The sequence below is a fragment of the Phalacrocorax carbo genome, chromosome 7, assembly GCF_963921805.1.
Source record: "Phalacrocorax carbo chromosome 7, bPhaCar2.1, whole genome shotgun sequence".
Taxonomy (NCBI): domain Eukaryota; kingdom Metazoa; phylum Chordata; class Aves; order Suliformes; family Phalacrocoracidae; genus Phalacrocorax; species Phalacrocorax carbo.
The window spans coordinates 15,672,005-15,689,990 of NC_087519.1; the positions used below are offsets into that span (position 1 = coordinate 15,672,005).

Below are 17,986 nucleotides of genomic sequence, written 5' to 3' on the forward strand. Positions count from 1 at the left end.
CACGTGCTGCCTCATTTATGTCTCCCTAATGATTCTTTTTCTTTGTTGATGAACCTGAAGTGATTTTGTGCCACCATCAAATCTGCCACCTTCCAGCTCATCTCAGCACCTCTGTAGTCTGGGATGGAGTCTAACCAGTGCTATCTTTTTGGCATGAAAACCTGAATATTTATCCTCACCCTCATTTTCTTGTAGCCAGTTTCTGCTCTGTAGCAATACTTTTCCATCATGTTCATGCAGACTGCGCTGGGAGCGCTGCTGGGTTTACATAAAATTTTACAACCCAGATAAAGGACTTAATAGATCAAAACAGTGTATTTTCCCCTTCTTAGCAGCAAGCCAACCTGCATCATAACACTATCTTGTAAGAGTGCTTCACTAGCATCAGAAAGCAACACCAGCCAAGCATCACCACTGTGGATGGCTATACCAGCAATGACATGTTGTATGCCACAACAGCAAGAGCCACCACCCAGGTGCAAAACTAACACTTTGACCAGCACCCACACCAGGATTAATGCAGCACAGAGAAGCTGCACACAACGACAGTCCTAACCAGCACAACTATCACCAGCAGGTTCTCAAGTACAGCCTCAGCCATCAAACCTTGGGTTTGATGGTAAATTTGAACTGTCAGGTTCATCTGTAAGCTGCAGCTGTTTCTATCTCCCAAATGTAATAGTAACACCACACAGGTACTTTCCACTTAAAAGGAATGCCTACAGAAATGGGACATAAAGTGAATGGTCAGAAGCCCATTACCACCAGCTTCTCGCAAGAGATTGCTCTGAGGGGACAGGCTGATCAAGGCATCCCAGCTGGGAAGATCCACCTTCATGCTCAGCTTTAAGTGTATGACCAGGCTCAGCCAGTGCAGCTAGGCAGCTGTGGTCTGTCTTCACACAAACTAGAAAGCTCTGTATTTTAGGTCAACCTTAATGCATATTTTCCAGATAAAGAAAAAAACTCCAGAAGCAATTTTAATATAAAAGGTTTTTACTGTTTTTGAAAACATTTAAAAAACAATTTTTGAGCACTTTCAATAAAAAAAATAACTGAAATGCTACTGTAATATTCAACTACTGTGGTTTCAGCAGTACAACAGACAACAAAACACTGGGGAAGAGGGGAGAAACTGGATTTCCTGCACTAAATGAAAATGTGGAACAGGGATTTTTCTTTTCTTATGGTGCAGTAAATAAAGCACAGTATAGTACAAGACTGTTATATGAACCTCAGATGCACTGCACAAGAAATGCTTTCCTTCTTTTCACTTCAGAAGTCAGTGCTTATTGCAATTATTTGCAAATTATTTACTTCATGAATTCTTATAGTGATAAAATGATGCAAAAATGTTTTTCAACACTAGAACAATAAAAAATAATCCAAGAAAGGAACATATTCAACAATAACTAAGCTGAATTAGTTAACATAAAAAAGTAAATAACTTGTGAATAACTATGCTCACCTGGTTAACGCTGAACCAGTTTCAATACAGCAAAAGAATTAAAAAAAAGTGGTTACAGGAATACATCTAGTACTGTACAAGATTAAGTCATTAACACTCATGCACGTTTTGTGATCATGTATTAACATGGTGAAGCAAACTAATTTTTCCTGCTGTAATATTCTCATGTAAGAGAATAAGAAATAGAAATATCTCATTGAGATCAATGCACATTGCTACATAAGACAATTTCACCTGTCACTTTTAATGACATTTTGCCTTTTAATAATGAAACACATTAAAAAGGTTTTTTTTGTTTTACCTTTTTTTTTTTTAATCTGTGGGCAATATTTGTTGCATTTATCCTAAGGAATGTGCCTGCCACAGGTTCAACAGAATTTTAGTGCAATATATGAACCCAGAAAGTTTGCTGGACTACCCAACCAACCAAATTTAAAGTGTTTGCCGCAATACTGTACACAGGGTACAAATTCACTAGTTTGTATACTTTAGCAAAAACTGCTATCAAAATAATTTATTTCTCATGTTAGTAGGAGGCCAGTAATGTAAACAAGGGGTCAGAACTGTCTCAAATTCTTCGTTTTGGAGCATCTGACACAGACAGACTTCCATCTGTTAGAATCTCAGAATTTTCCCTTGGGTATTACATAATTTGGTGTGCAGTAGTGCTGTGTCTCAATGTATAGTCAAGAACTAACTAGCACTAAGTACAGGGACCTAACATTATTAATTATAACACCAACACACAAATACCTCTAAAATAATACAAACCAATGCTGTACCCGTGCCTTGGAATTTACTTGAAACAATCCCCACTAAATTTAACACTTCCTAAGTTAAACATATATTTGCTTTAAATCCACTGATTATAGAATATTTCCACCAATTAAGTCACATTAGGCCCAATATAATGCTTGTATTTAAAAATAACTTTAAATGCACTTTTAAAAACATTTGGCTGAATAATTTAGAACGAATCAGCTTTAAATCTACTCTTGCTTTTCTGAGAAACGTTCTTAAAGAACTAGTGGAGTTAGGCAAAAACTAACATCAGTTTCTGTGTTAGTGACCTGCAAGTGAGGCCAGAATGTCATGCAAATACATGGGCTGCTGCAGCACACATGTGGCTTCTTGCTGCAGCACTGGCACTCATGTCCTCCACCATCACTCTCTATTGGAAGATAGGTTTCACCTATTCACAGTAGTGCTGGCACTTCACACAGGGTCGGGGGCAGGGAGGGAAAAAAAAAGGAAGTGCTGAGTGTGTCTCAGACCCCATGAAGTCAACAGCGTAACAGGATGTTCAGCACATCTCTGGCAAAAGGCCACAGGCAGGTATAGAACTCAAGCCCTGCCTTTGGCAACTTCGGTCTACAAGAAAAATGGTTCAAGCCTTACTGACAGACACCTGCAAGATAACAAGCAGAAGGCTACCATGCAGGTTTCATTCTCCTCCCCATTTCCTTAACAAAACTTAAAAGGGTAACTTGGTCTTGAAGTGAAGCAAACCACACCATCGCACATCCACATGCTTCAAGGAGGGATCTGCACTCTCCAAGTTTGTTCCTGATGAAGCAACAAAACTTCTGATGCAAACACAGTGAAATCAAGCCCCCATAAGGTGCTATAGCTTGGCACAACTGTTTGTCCCTGCAGAAGAGGCCACAGACTGGTGATGAACTGGGGCAAGAGCAAGAGAAACAGTAGTACACCAGCACCTCAAGTGCCAGTGTAGCAGCACAAGCTGAATCAGAACTGCCGAAAAAATTGACCAGTACTGGGATATCAAGTCATTAGCAAAAACTGAAGAAACAGAAGACCACCAAGACACTTAAACAAAAAAACAGTAATCACACAAAGAATCTGAGAATCTTTCCCTTAAGTAAATCTAAGGGGACTTATTGTGCCTCCCCCTTGATAAATTCATGACCGCTCAAAGAGGTAATGCAAGAGAGGAGAATATTTTCTGCTCTGTTTTCGGTTTTGTAACTGTCAGTTCACAGGAGAAGTCATCAGTTCTATACTAATATTAAAGGATGGTATTGTAGCATCCTCAGTGCACCAGTTCTTTTGTAAAAGCTTGCCTCCGCAAGTCCTCTTGCTAGCATCAGGGCCATGGCTGGTTAAGTACCTCTCTCTTTTCACCATTAGAGAGATCTATGCCATGCTGATAAAACAAAAGGTCTTTTTTGGTTCAAGGGAACAAGTGAGGCAGAAGTTGAAATCTCATTTTCCAGAGGAGCAGATAAGGACTTTTTTAAAAAAAAAAAAAGAAATTAGGTTCACCAGCCCTGTCAAATCACTTATGAAAATGGAATTCAGGCTTATAAACCAGTAAGTACTTCTTTTAAAAGAAGTTTTACCAAAAGAAAGATCACATGTCTTACTGTGTATCTGTAAAGTGCCTGGCAGTATTACAGCTCTGTAGGAAATATTTTTAGATCAACCACATTTTCTAATATTTTAACCATCTTTTGTTTGAGAGAAAGAGAGCAAGCAAGAAAGACAGAAAGACTCAACCTACTGAAATATAGAGAAAACAACATCTTCCTACACCCTCCACTAGGTTAGGAAAGAGCAAACTTAAAAAAAATATATATTTAAAAATAGTATTTTAATGAGCTCCAGCAGCTCTTTTATTAAAAAAAAAAAAGAGGGGAAGTATCACATTCCTTCTCTAGCACTGATAAATAATTAAACACCCTATTTTAAAGTGATAGGTACTTTTATGCCTAGATTAAATCTTAGTGCTCAAAATCTTTTTGCATGAATTTTACCTAATATAAACACACTGAACTGAGAACTAAAATATCAAGTATGCAATGAATGTTAATGGATAAAATAACTACATAGATTTATTTATCTTAAATAAAAAATTTAGTGCATCTTTCTTTTTCCTTGATCATTCCTGATAGTTTTTCCTGTCTCTGTGTTCTACTACACATGTCAATGGCACCAGTGCTACAGAGATTTAGCACAGTTCACCACTGAGCAGTCCCCAAGACAGCTACACAGTGATCAGGCACCTGCATGCCACCTACTTGACTTGTACCCACTCCCCACCAGCAACCTATCTGCAGGCACCCTGCATTTCAGACCTGAATGACAAAGGTCAGTAAGGATCATCTACTAAGAAGTAACCAGCAATACAGAGTATGGAAAGTCTACTAATGAGCTCAACTTAAAACCCTCCCAAAGCCTCAACCATAGCTGTCACTACTGGCTGGCTATTAACCACTTCTTGCTACAGTAAGAAAAGCTGAATGGGAAACACTGCACAATTCTAATTTTAATACTGGTTCTTTGACAGCCCATCACCTTCAGAGATTTGATTAAAATTGGTAAGACTGCCTTTTCCCTGCTGAGAAGTGAGCAACAGGTACAGCAAACTTATTTTTAAAAATGCCACAATACATAGCAAATGTTTCTGCTGCGGGAGGCACTTCCATTAAGACAAATACAATACATCTGTCTTTTAGATACAGTGTGCTACATACATATTATAAAACAAGATTAACCCAACATTTCAACAGCAGGATGATCCTTACTCTCCATCCACTCAAAACCTGATGTAGCCATTGAGTTAATGGATTCATTGCAGATTTGTTGAAACAAGGGGTCATTTTTTAATTCCTCCAGTGTAGCATCATCGTCTTGTCCCTGCTGACGACCTGGATCAAACAGTAGATTTGTGTCTAAAGTGTTCAGATCGTTAATGCTGCCTGAGAGCTCGGAAGACAACCTGATGTCGCTGGGAAAGACAGATGCAACATTACTGAGATCTGATGCCACCTGATTCACCAGCTGCTGGTTTGTTGGCAGACTGTCCTCCCCTAAAAGGTCTTTTACGGTGCTGCTAAAATCTAATTGCTGCTCTCCGATGTCTGATTGTGCTTGGTTATCTCCAGAAGAAAAACTGATCTGATCGGTGCTGCTGTTTTTTGTGAGGTAATTTGGTGTTTGGAATTCATAAACTGAAGTGCTGGAATTGATAATGTTTTGTGGGTTGGCACTAGGAAAAGTGGTGGATGTCTCTAAAATCTGAGTGAGATTCATCCTGGCTGTGTAATTTGAGGGCATGTTGTTCACTCCCAAACCTCTCACTGCATCATCACTATCAGAATCAAGTTTGTTTAACAACACGTTGGTTATTTTTTTAGTGTTTGTTTGTTTCTGAAGAGATGGGAAGGCTGTCTGCATCATCACAGTCAATGGGACTGACTGGCTTCTCTGCGCTATGTTATTGGCACTGGTGTCTGCATGGATATTAGCAAATACATTGTGAACTTCAGGAGTCACTGGGCTTCCAAAAGGTGTCAGGTTAGAGCGTGGTATATTTGAAACGGGGTAAACAGTGCTTCCACTGAGATTACGCTGGCGATGGACAGCAGGGCTCACACTCCGGCATCTCAGACTGTTGTTGAGAGAGGAACCGGTTCCTTTGTTGTCCAAAGGAGCAGGAACAGCAAAGCCCTCTTGCTTGGTGGTGCTACTGACAGGGGCTGCCTGGTGCTGCACAGGTGAAACAGGAGTTACGCGACCAAAGTGAGTATCATGGTGGCGTGGCTGAGACTGGAATGACTGGCCAGGAACAGCAAAAGCGTGAGGTTTCCTGAAGCGGTCTTCCACCAGCTCCTGATAGCTTGTAAGGATGCCATGGCTTGCAACTGATGAATTGCTAACACCACTATAGCCATTATTCATCCATTCAAGCTTGGTTTTGTCAGGATGAGTAGCCATAGGCCGCTGCATTGGCTTCACAGGACTACTTGATATAATGCTGGCATCGTGGTAAGCCATACTGGAGCTGATGGGAGTAAATGCAAATGGGTTTCGGCATTCCACAGGACTTGGAGGGACACTGCTGCTGCAGTTTGAATGCGGTGTGCCAATGGGTGTATGCCGGCTGCTTCCTAGAGCACTGTCTACGGGAGTCGTCTGAGCCAGCCTGGAACACGGGCTCTCTCGGGACATGTTCTGAGATCCTGCGATCATTTCAGAGGTGGGGGTTGGAGTCGGGGTGGGGGTTGGAGTTGGGGTGGGGGTTGGAGTCGGGGTGTGAATCGGAGTGCTGTTGTTATGGATCGAATGGTAGAAGTGTGCACTGCTTGGATGAGATGACACGGGAGCTCCTGGGGCTGTGGTCTGACTCTGCAGTGCCATTCCTAGACAACTGCCATAAGGATGAGAATTATTCATGGACATTTGCTCCTCCATGAGCACCAGCTCCTCCACAATGCTATCCTGGGTAAGGTCATCATCAAATGAAAAGAAGTTTTCATTGGACTGAGGAACTGTATGTTCAAACTCCTTCAGCTCAGACTGCAGAGGTAACTGATTTGAAGACTGTGCTTGCATTTGACCTAAGGAGGAGTCTTGGATCTGGCTCTGTAACTGCTGGTTGTATGCATCCTGCTGTATACCTTCGCAGTGCACTGGCTCCCATGCCGATTCCTGTAAGTCACTAGAGCCAGAGTGCCCTGCAATAGTCATAACACTGATATCTTGCTGCTGTTCACAATTCACAGATGCAAAGTCGGAGGTTTTGGCGATATGGTGCCATGTATTTGGGTTAAAGCTGCCATCAGATTTTGAAACATTTTCTATGATAATCATGTTTCCTTCCATTTTTACTTTTATATCTGGAGATGATGCTGATGCAAGTTGTTGTCCTAAAGTAGAATCACTGGTATTTAAATTGGCGCTCAAAGAAATGTCTGCTGCTAAGTTTGCTGCAGCTGCAGAAGGTACAGGTACCTTGCTGGGAACTTGAGGAAGTGTTGCTGTATTGTCACTGTTAGCTAACGATCCAACCTTTGGAGATTTCTTAACACTGTTTGCTTTTTGACCCTCTCCGGCATTACCAGCTGAAAGCTGCTCCACCAGTGGTTTCTTCACAGGTGGTATATGGGGATCTTGAAGTGTAGAAGGTTGTCGCTTTCTTGGACTTTTAGTGCATGTTTTGTCTTTAATTGTAGACTCACCAGTAGCAGGTGAACCAATGCTGGTGCTGGACAAGTTTTGACTGGCAACCGAGAGCTTTAGAGTGCTTTGATTATTGCCTGCTGAAGAAACTGGTGTGATCTCAGACTGTGTTTTATATTTGGTCCCTGCTTCTTCAGCTCCCTGATCACAGCCCTTAACGGGTTTTGCCTCCATTACATCATCAGCTGAAACCTTCAAGGTTGCAACCTCAAAATTAAGTAGTTGAGCAGGAGGCAGGTCAGGGGTTGCCTTTATGGATTTAGACATGTCAGAGGTCTCTTGGCCCTGTACTGAGCTCTCATCCAGCAGTGCTTCTGGTTCCATTTTGATCTTGACTGCCGGCACAGCAGCTACAACAGTGCTAGGCTTGGATCCTGGAGACTGAAGTGAAACAACAGACCCATTTTTGATCTGTGGACCAGTCCTCCCTTCTTCCACTGCTCCTGCACTACTGCTAACTGAAGGTGTCTGTTTGACGGGCACACTACTGCTGCTTGGGGCAAGAGATATTGCTGTCATTTTTACCACATTTAAGGAATTCACATGTGGAGCTGGCACAACAGTCTTGATTGGGCTACTGGTAAAGAGCACTGTCGTGGGAGAGCGGATGGTGAGAGCACTGGTATTTGCTGGCTTCGGTAAGATCTGCGGGTAGCGATGCCGGGCAGAGCGGTCACCAACTGGGCTGGCGGGAACGTTCTGGGGAGTCTTTGGTGACTGCTTGACTGATTGCATGTGCTGAGTGACCACCTGAACATTGAGTGGCAGGACCTTGCTATCAGATGATCCCATAGGACTTGGAGACGTCACCAGCTGCCTGGTCCTTGGCACCTGTAGAGAAAGAAGAAGGTGCGGTGATGAAGCAAGGAAGTCCCCAACACCCACAGACCACCTCATCCCCAAGCCATGTCCAAAGGTGAAGGACAACACAGCTCAATACACCAAAGCTGGTCAATGTCAGTTTGAAACAAAACAAGCTCTTCAACTATATACAAGACAATTTCTATTTGTCTGCCTAAGGATTGGTAGACAGATACGTGGCCTCAATTTTTAAGGCATGAGGCACTGGTCTACACACTAGTCTGCTCTTCTGGTAATGAAAGGGTCATTCTCATACAATCCTTCAGCACATAGAACAAAAAGACAGACATACAAAGGTTAAAGAGGAGTGGATGTGTTCAAAACACTGCTCATTGTTAAGGTCTCAAAAGCAAGTTAAAAACAAACGTACTATCAGGCACAAAAATTGGCTTTCCTGTAGAAATCAACAACCCAGCTAACATCTTAAAAACAAATAACTTTCCCACCACCCCCCAGTTTTGTATGGCTGAAAGACAAAGATGTTCCGTACTACAGATATTCATGCAAAAATAAAATTGTTGCTGTCATTAAATGCACTGGGACAATGAAAGGCAATTTAGATTCCATACTAGGGGCTCAGCGACCCAGAAAACTGGTGTCAGCTCTGTCATCTGGTTAAACTTCGTCTCAAGGGCAATTATTCCCACATATAACCTTAATTATTGCTAGATGAAATCCCACTGTCAATGACTTCAAAGACAAACTTGGCCTATCCTATGTGATCAGAATTCTGCTCCCTCTGTATCAATCCTGTAACTCGTGGTATAACACAGGCATTGGGACAGAAAAGCATTGAAGTACCCAAGCCTTTGAATGGAAGCCATTTTTCTATCCCACTGACACAACTGCTTAGTTACTAGCAATTTACCACCCTTTCATAAGGTGGTTTCTCTAGAAAATTGCTGGAGAATATTACCGGTATCGGGCTGGGGACAGCTGCCACAACAATGCCAATAGGTGGAGGAGACAGAATTGCAGGACTTCCATTAGATATACTGGTCACACCATTGGCTGCAGTGCCTTCTGTTTTCTTTGCTGGAGACTCTCCAGGCAAAGGAGACTGCAGTTTCTGTTCTTGCTGCTTCTTCTGGATCTTACGCTGCAGCTGCTGCTTGGCATCAACAGGAGATGGCAGAGTTTTCACTTGCGGTTGAAAGGAATGACTTTCAGCAGTAGGTATAAAAGCTGAGGGCTGGGGGATCCCTTTTATTCCTGAATACAAAAAAAAAAAAGAATGAATTATAACCACACATACCATCTGCTATAGTGCCACTTCTGCCCATCTCCACCATCATTCTGGGATGACCTCCATGAGGTGCTCCCATCCACTTCATGCACAAATCTATTCGGTGTTGCAGTTTATTTCCACATTTGTGGCAAAATCTTATCTGTTGGATAAGCTGCACATTAGCTGCTAAAATACTACGTGCTGGCATCTTGTTTCTAGTAACTCCAAATTGCAACTTTTGCATCAGCAAAATCTAAAAAACAATGCATTTCATTTAACTGACAGTAGAGGGCAGTGGATATGTTTTAGATTAACATTTAAAATTCAGCTTTAAAAATGAAAAATCTTTCCAGAAAGCTGTGGGTCTGTGTCACAGAGGAGCAGCTCCGAACAGACTGTGTTATCTAACGGCCAAGGCATTAAATGCAATGCATATAATAGAATGCATCACAACCTGTGTGCGATCAGGGATAATGGTGAAAGAAGGGCAAGAAGAGAAGTGTCTAGGGAAAAAAGAAAAAAAGAAGAAGGAAAAGGTGAAAAAACTATGGAAAATAGAATGAGAACATTTTTTGTGGAGACAACACCTTTGCCAATCACAAGCAAGCAAGTGGTGCTTCTAGGAAGAACAGGGTGGTAGTCTCATCTGTGCAGCTGGTACCAATTTCCCTTACAAAACCACAACACATTTATGATCTTTTGTTTATTAACAGTCAAGAGGATTAGCATGCTCTCTCTATGACCAACTAACCCTTTGAACTGCCCCTTTAAAAATGCTTCAATACCATTTCATTTACACTTCACAGGCTTCACTGTTTTTAAAATAACTCGTAATTATAAATTAATCAACATCATTTTAGGGCAATTATTTAGTTTCAGATACCCAGTACATGCTTAGGAACTGTGGTCTGGGAGCCCACCCTCTCAGCAGCAGTCTGCATGTTCTGTGAGAGCTTGAACACTGCAACACGTCTCCACTTTCACAATTCCTTGTTCACAGAGCAGTGAAATGACCAAATAGATTACCATTACTGGAAAACAAGTCATCTATGTGGGCTGAATACTGAAGGCAAGTAATATTTATGAGAAAAATAAAATCAACAAATTTTTCTGTGAGGATAAAAGTTTGCTTTTACCTCAGCTAATGCACAGCAACACTGTAGTTCCTTCCAATAAAGAGGAATGGGAGTATTTTATTTGCCATTCTAGAAAGAACCTTTCCTGAAATGACTATCCAAGCCACAGAGGCATGCACTGGAAATAAATGCCCTTTTCCTTGAAGAAAACCATATTCTCTTGAAGGAAGTAAGGGGAGAAGCTACATGAGTTGAAGAGCTGTAGCGCACCTTCTAGCAGAATGGCAAGCAGAACCAATGAAGCTTAGCAATGGCAGGGAAAAAAAGGAGCACATAGGCTGCAAACCCTGCCACTGCCACCTGTCAGTTCCAAGTTGCAATAAAGGAGAGAGAGCTGGAAGGAGAAAGAACATGATCCAGAAAGTGATCACTCCAATGTACAGCCCTGACCACCAGTTTCCATTTGAAATCACCTGTCTCAAGTTAAGGGATTTGCCTTGATCCAAACACATTTTGCTTGACCTATTTAGGCAGAACTTCCCAGAAGGATGTCTGGGGGGCATGCTGTGCACCTGCACTTCCTTCCTGTAATTTACGTCATCCACAGCCACAAAAAAAAAACCCTAAAAATTATTAAGTGACTGATTTTGAGCATGAAGAGGGAAACAAGGAACACAAAAGTAGATGTACAAAGCACCACATCAAGTGTAAGTTTTCCCACTGACTGAATAAAACGGGAATTCATCCAGTGTAGCAAAATACAAAATAACTCTTCTCTTTACCTCAATCCTTGATGAAGATTTAAAACCGACTGCTGGAATCTCAGTCACACAACTGCCCCCAGAGAAGGCTCTCCTGTCCCTCTCAATGCCCCTCAAGCCCTTATTTCTAATGTAATCAATAACAACAGCATCTGATGTGCTACCTGACTCTGCCCAGATATCTCAAAGACATATGCATCTTACATACCAGAAATCTGCTCTTGAAAGAAAATTAAGAGAGACAATTGCTTCCAAATTAGGGCAAGTTATCAGACAGAAACAGAGCTACACCAGCAGTTTGTCTACAAACCAGCACTGTACCAGCACAAAACTCCTGATCTAGCAAGTACATAAATTCAGCACAATTACTCACATGCCCTGAAGTGCTTTTAAAGACCAGGGTCCTCATCAGAGGAATGGGAGAATCACAAACTAAACCTGAGACACCGTTTTTCAGATATCTCTACCCAGACTTCCAGCAAGAAAAGTAATTTGCAGCAATGTGGAGTAAAATCACATAAATACATGCTAAACACTCAGAGTCAGTGTTTAAAGTTTGCCCTGAAGAGAAGTGCTTCCTCAAACCAAGATGTTATTACTCTTTAAAAAAAGATCCCCTATTTTATCCATTCGGCATTAAGTTATCTCATTACCTGCTGGTGCCCCTGCCATTACTGTTAAAGCTGCCATTGACTTGGTACCAATATAGTGACTTTTTACAAGAAAACGAGCCAATTCCAAGACTGTATCAAAAGGCTGGCTCAGCACTTTCTGGGCCCATTCACAAACAAGCCGGCAGGCCGCAGAGACAACTTCCTCATCAGCACTTTGCAGCTGCCCAGGCTCTGCCCCATCCAACTAAAACAAACAAAGGAGGAAAGGTTACTTTAATTATTAAGGCATGAAAACAAAAATAGAGAGCAAATGATGATCAGAAACACACAAAAAGTTGAGTAAGTATGTTCACAGTTTATCATGAAATTGGGAGAATGAGATCACAATATCAATATAACTCAGAATGAAACGTCTTAACATTAATCTACTGGTTGTTTCCAAAGGCATTATATGAAGCTAACATTTCTGGAAGAAAATTGCAGAGAGAATCCTAATATCCAGACCACAAACAATTGATTCCCCCTGCATCTGGAGTCTTGTCAACACAGCAGCCACTGTTACCCAGGAACTGCTTCTTTCACTCGGATTCCTCTTCCTTAGTGTTGGCTTTTTAAAAAACAAAACAAAACAAAACCAACAGTAAAACCAAAACAGAATCCAAGTTAAAAAGATATAGCTTGTGGGTGGCAGCACTGTGACAGTCTGCTTCACCTCCTAAGTTTTTTTAATAGCACTGCAATTTGTTCTGAGCTTTACAGAAAAACATCAAGCAATGATTGAGAATATAAGTATCGTAAAGAAAAACATCTTAAAAAATACACAGCTCTTTGTTTTGAAAACTTTGGACAGAAAAAACAACATAATATATTATAATTTGCAGAAATATATATAAATAAGCAAATATATATCATACCCCATCTCCGGTTTTATGAAAGTCAAGGTTGGGCAGTGTTGGCATATGCACGAAAGCCTTCTTCCTCAGTCCACTGTAGCAATATGTAAACAAGAATTAAGGTCTAAATCACCTCTGGTTGTTAGCTGGGGGATAGGAGGGAAGGGCAGTAATTCCTCTGCCCTCCAATATCTTCAAAATTACGAAACTTCTTTGACTCCTCACTGCTGTGACAACTAAGCGTCAGAACCTAAATTTAAGTACTTGCTTCCAAAGTTATATTTTGCAGCCTAACACTACCCCAATTAATAATTTTTAAAGAATGTTGGGAAAGTGTCTGCATTTTTTATTGCACATTACTTCTACATTTAGCTGGTAATTAAGCCATAATGACAAATGTTCTCCAAGCAACTGAAGAAGTTACTGAGAAGCATTCTAGCAAAGGATATTTTGATTTGCCTCTTGTGCCTAGACGACGGGCCTTCATATTTGGAAAGACATTTTTCATGATCTTTCCAAAGTCAGCAGCACTTAATGGGTGGTAGCCAAGATTGTCACAATAGCTCCTGCAACAAAGAAAGCAAGCGTGAATGGAATCAAAGTTAATACAAGAGACCAGCCTGCATGCTAGACTCCATCAAAGGTTTTCAAAAGAACACACTTATACCCATCCGTATTTAGAACCACATTTAACGTTAATGAGGAAAGGGGGGCAGGGCGGGGAAGGGGGGCAGAGTGGGGAAGAAGCATCACCTAGTAAAAACACTAACAATTAGCAATGGTAGTTGCACCCAAGTAGGCCAGTCAAAATGTCTTCTATGAAAACTGTATCTCTATAGAAAGCAGTATATACTTCCTGAGATACTTCCGTTGTTTATTTTCTCTGTAAAAATACTAATTATTAGAGAGCAAGTATCTGCTGCTTTTACCTTGGCTGTGTCCTGCACCTTGTGTACCCTCCACTTGGAAAGCACCACCACAAATGTAATGGTTTTGATGATGCTAAACAGCAAGTTTAATGTACTTGGTTCTGCCATTTCCTGCAGAGCTTGCGTGCACCTGCTTCCCACAGCTACCAGTGCACTCTCTCCAAACCAAGAGATACTGCCTACAATGTGGCAGCCATTAGTCTAGTTTCTGTATGGGACATCAAGAAGGATTTTATCCAATTTATATACCAACATATTTCAATGCATGTCAATCACAGTCTGGATTCTGAATGTCTCTAAAGTTAATACAAAGGAATACTTCTCCTGCCTCGCTGCACCCTCTTAGGAATCAGGCATTGCTTTATGTGTAATGGATAGATCTCTGTGGGCCTTTTTTTCCCCCCCTTGCACCTTGTCAGGCTCCAACAGATTTTAACTTTACTCTGAAAATTCCTAAAAGGTGGGTCTTCTTCCCTTACTGATGTTGATTTCAGGGCTTAAGTCTCAACCAGCACGCAAAGGAGGGCTCTCCGAATTTCTCTGCTGCAGTCAGCAGTAACTTTGACTGAAACTCAACAATGTCAGCAAAATAAAATTAAAAAACAAAACCTAGCAAAACAACAGGACCTACCAATCAATCAACTTCAAAGTTAAAATTATTCCCTCTCTCAAATAAAATAAATAAATAAGGGGGGAAAAAATCTGTTCCTCAAGTCTAGCACATCTGTTTCAAGACAGTTACCTGCTAGCAGCAAAACATACAGTTACATAGTCCCCTTGTATCCATACTGACAGCCCCTGCAAGCCTGTGATTTCTGAGCTATTATTATTACCACATAATTTCAGGTTTTAGACAGATCAACCCATGTGGCCCCTCTCCTCCTGGCTTGGCCGAGAACCCTCCATACCCACCCATGTGGTCTCTCATTGACTTGACAAGCATAACAGGAGTCTCTTCCCTGAAGCTCTTCTCTCTGCTACTTGCACTCTTGGCACATTGCTAAGCCCAGGAGCTGTTTTGCTTGTTTGAAGGGTGGTGGGAAGCATGTGGGGGGAGGGAAGGTCTACACAGAGATAGGAATGATAATGGACACGTGGTTGCTTATGTTCCTTTGTACAAAGCTCCCTTACATGATAAGGAGAAAAGGCCTTTTTTTTTTTTTGTAACATCTTCAAATTAAATGTACTCAAGACATAAAATACACTGGAAGCGCACCTGAACTAAACCACACACAAAAAAAACCACCAAAAAGCCAATGAAGACAGTCAGGCTATGCAGCCAGCTTATGTAGCTTCCTAGGCAGAAAATCCATTATGAATAGCAAATGATAAAGAATCTATTGCATGAAGTGACACCAAGATCTTGGCTTATCCAATCCAGCAGAACAACTGGTCTCTAAAAATGGATTAGAGCGAAGACCCTTAGGAAGAGGTAGGTTCTCATTAAGCTGATGAACAGTACTGGCACAGAAATGAGTCCTAAAAATCAGGTAGGATGGAAAACAGACATCTAAAAACCCTCAGAGAAATGAAATTGCAGGTCAGGCTTGCAAAAGCAGCAGCAGAGGTAGGAAACAACTGCTTTAGATGGAGTTTGGTCAGCTTTTAAAAGGAATACATAGGTAGTTGCTTATGACAGAGGACTGAACTTTACAACATGATAGGCCCCCTCCTGTTCCAATCAGGGAGAGTTTGACATAAAAACACTGGTTAAGTGCTATCAAACAAGATTAGTATGCATCTTGTGTCTTTTATTTGTTTAACAGACATGGTATTCCTATACTTACTGACCTTTTTTGTGCTAGCTTCTGAATATTTTTCTTTTAACTTGTTGGTTAACATCCTTAACACTTAGTAAACATAATCTATGCGCCAGGTGACATCAAGCGGCCCAGCAGCCAGTAAAGCAAGGATTAATGATTTACAGACTAAAGAGAAGATATACAGGCTGACTTAAAGACCTCCTAATCTATATTAAGCATATTAAGTGAATCTTTAGGGCACCAAACTTAAACATGAATGACTTACTTTCCTTGTGTCACTGTAGTAGAAGCAAGATAAGAGGACCCAAGTGTTTACTGGAGGATAAACAAATCATTCTGTGGGCAAATAGGGATTTTGACTGCATAAGTACTCCAGGACTGCACTTAGACTCCAAATCCTAATTCCCTAAACTCAGCTAAATCTATACCCAGCTGCCTCCAGAAGGGTGTTTACTAATAGGGAGAAGATACCCAAGTAAAACTGACTTACAAGAAAACATTGAAAGGACTTGATGGGAAGCAGCATCTGCAAGCAAGGTAACATGTTAGGCAGTATCCCAAGAGTTCCCATATTTTCCAGACTGTACTCCCCTGTAATTCCCAGAGGAAGCTGGCAGAAGAACCGCATGTGCCCCACAGAAGCACAGCTTCTTACAGCCCAACATATTCTGGCAGCGCAAGCAGCATCACAGCATCAACAAGAGAGATGAACTAGCTCTCATCTACCTCCTTTCTGAAATTCAGCTGCAGGCTCTCAACCTTCCCAAGTGCTACTGCCTTACATTACCATCCATTTTTCATTTATTTAATCCCTTTCAAAAGGAAGATGAATCCATTCACTTTTACTCAGTTAGAGACATGAATTCGTAATTAAATAGAAGAGTAAGAAAACAGAAGAATCACTGTGTTGAATAAGCTCAGCAAGAAAAGGCTACTGAAACATGGAGGAGCTGGAAACACCAGCAACACTTGCCAGTGGTGGACTTGTATGGAGTACAAGTGTCTGTCTTTCCCTCTTTATAGATAAAAATCCATGGGAAAGGTGATGCAGAAGCCCAATAGTTTTGCAAGATTTATTTTGACTGAAATTTACAGTAGAAATTGAGATGCTGGTATGACACAGCACTCTTCTGAAGCCTTGTAACTTTGATTTATACATGCAGAGTGCATACGCTTGCTTACTGCAAGCTCATGCAGCATCTATCTTTGCACATAGAGAGAAATGGTAACTTGTTAATATGGCAGAAGTGAGCTTTGAGAGGTCTTAACACCCTTAGGTAAAGAAAAATGACTTATCAAAACTAATGCTCTTATCTATTTATATGCCCATTCCCCACCTCCCACTCCAAGACTACTCTTCCTTTGGTGTGCAAGAATAACTAATTCAAATATTCAAAAAAACTGAATGTTTAAAAACAGAACAGATGCTTTCAAAGGAGAACAGATTCCAAACATTTGATATCTTCCTGAATATTTGCTTACCACCTTTATTTTGTTAGGGAAAAAAAATACAATACACAAATACTTGATGCAGCGACATACAAAAGCCATCCAAATTCCACACTCCACAATCTGTAGGTGATGATTTTTCTGGGCATCTGCAGCTTGGCACAGCATGGAAGCCAAGCAGATTTGTTGCTGAAGCAGGCCATAAATTATTTAAAAAGAAATATATTTAAGAATAATGCTTCCATCTCTCTCCTGCACAGCAGCTGCTGCTGTTGCTGTGTCTGCATGAGCGGCTGCTGCTTGGGGATTGGCCACCCCAGCATGTTTGCACCATTGGCTATATTTCCAGGCTGCGTCACCGCTCCAGTCGATGGCGAGATTTCAGAAATAGGTGTGTGCATGTTATCAACCCCAGGCAAGTGAATGCCATCACATTTCAGCTCATAGTAAAAAACTTGACCAGAGAGTTAATTAAAAGGAGGTACTCGCAGAAGGCAACTCTGCAATAACAATTACTAAGGGCTGAATCCTGTAGGCACTTTAGGAGGTGAAGGGACTCAGCTCACTGCAAATTACTGTAATCGTTCTGATTATGGAAATATTCATACTAGATTATAAATCTGCTATTCATCTTCAGGCAATGGGGCTAAAGATGATTCCTTCTTTGCCCCCACCCCTGTGGGGAATATTCTGTAAATGTATTGAAATCCAACTTCTGTCAGACAGCTCCCTCTCCCTTGCTTCTGGTCACTTTCTTGTTACATGGTAGCTTTGAGACTTGACAACAAAGACTCACAGTGGCCTTGGCTACTGGTTTCATACATATTCAGATACATTGTGCCTCTGTAAAAATCAGGTTTGCTGCAGGAAGGTCCAATATTTATGCATTATTCTGGAAAGAACAGTATGATGAGCTAGATCTTATGTGCAAAATAGCTACATTTTCAGGAGGAACAATT

At 41.2% G+C, this 17,986-nt stretch overlaps 1 protein-coding gene across 3 annotated transcripts in view; it reads right to left on the reverse strand.

The window, feature by feature from the left end:
- Positions 1-975: 975 nt before the first annotated feature.
- RFX7 (regulatory factor X7) overlaps positions 976-17,986 on the reverse strand; it is a 49,616-nt gene continuing 32,605 nt past the window's right edge. For 2 of the 3 annotated variants that reach the window (XM_064456466.1, XM_064456468.1), the window contains 5 exons: positions 13,332-13,452; positions 12,908-12,988; positions 12,033-12,237; positions 9,231-9,526; positions 976-8,284 (listed from right to left, as the gene is read on the reverse strand). In XM_064456466.1, coding sequence (XP_064312536.1) covers positions 4,982-8,284; positions 9,231-9,526; positions 12,033-12,237; positions 12,908-12,988; positions 13,332-13,452 — 4,006 coding nt within the window. In that variant the 3' untranslated portion in view covers positions 976-4,981. The remainder of the gene's footprint in view (positions 8,285-9,230; positions 9,527-12,032; positions 12,238-12,907; positions 12,989-13,331; positions 13,453-17,986) is intronic. The other variant, XM_064456467.1, reaches the window with a different exon arrangement.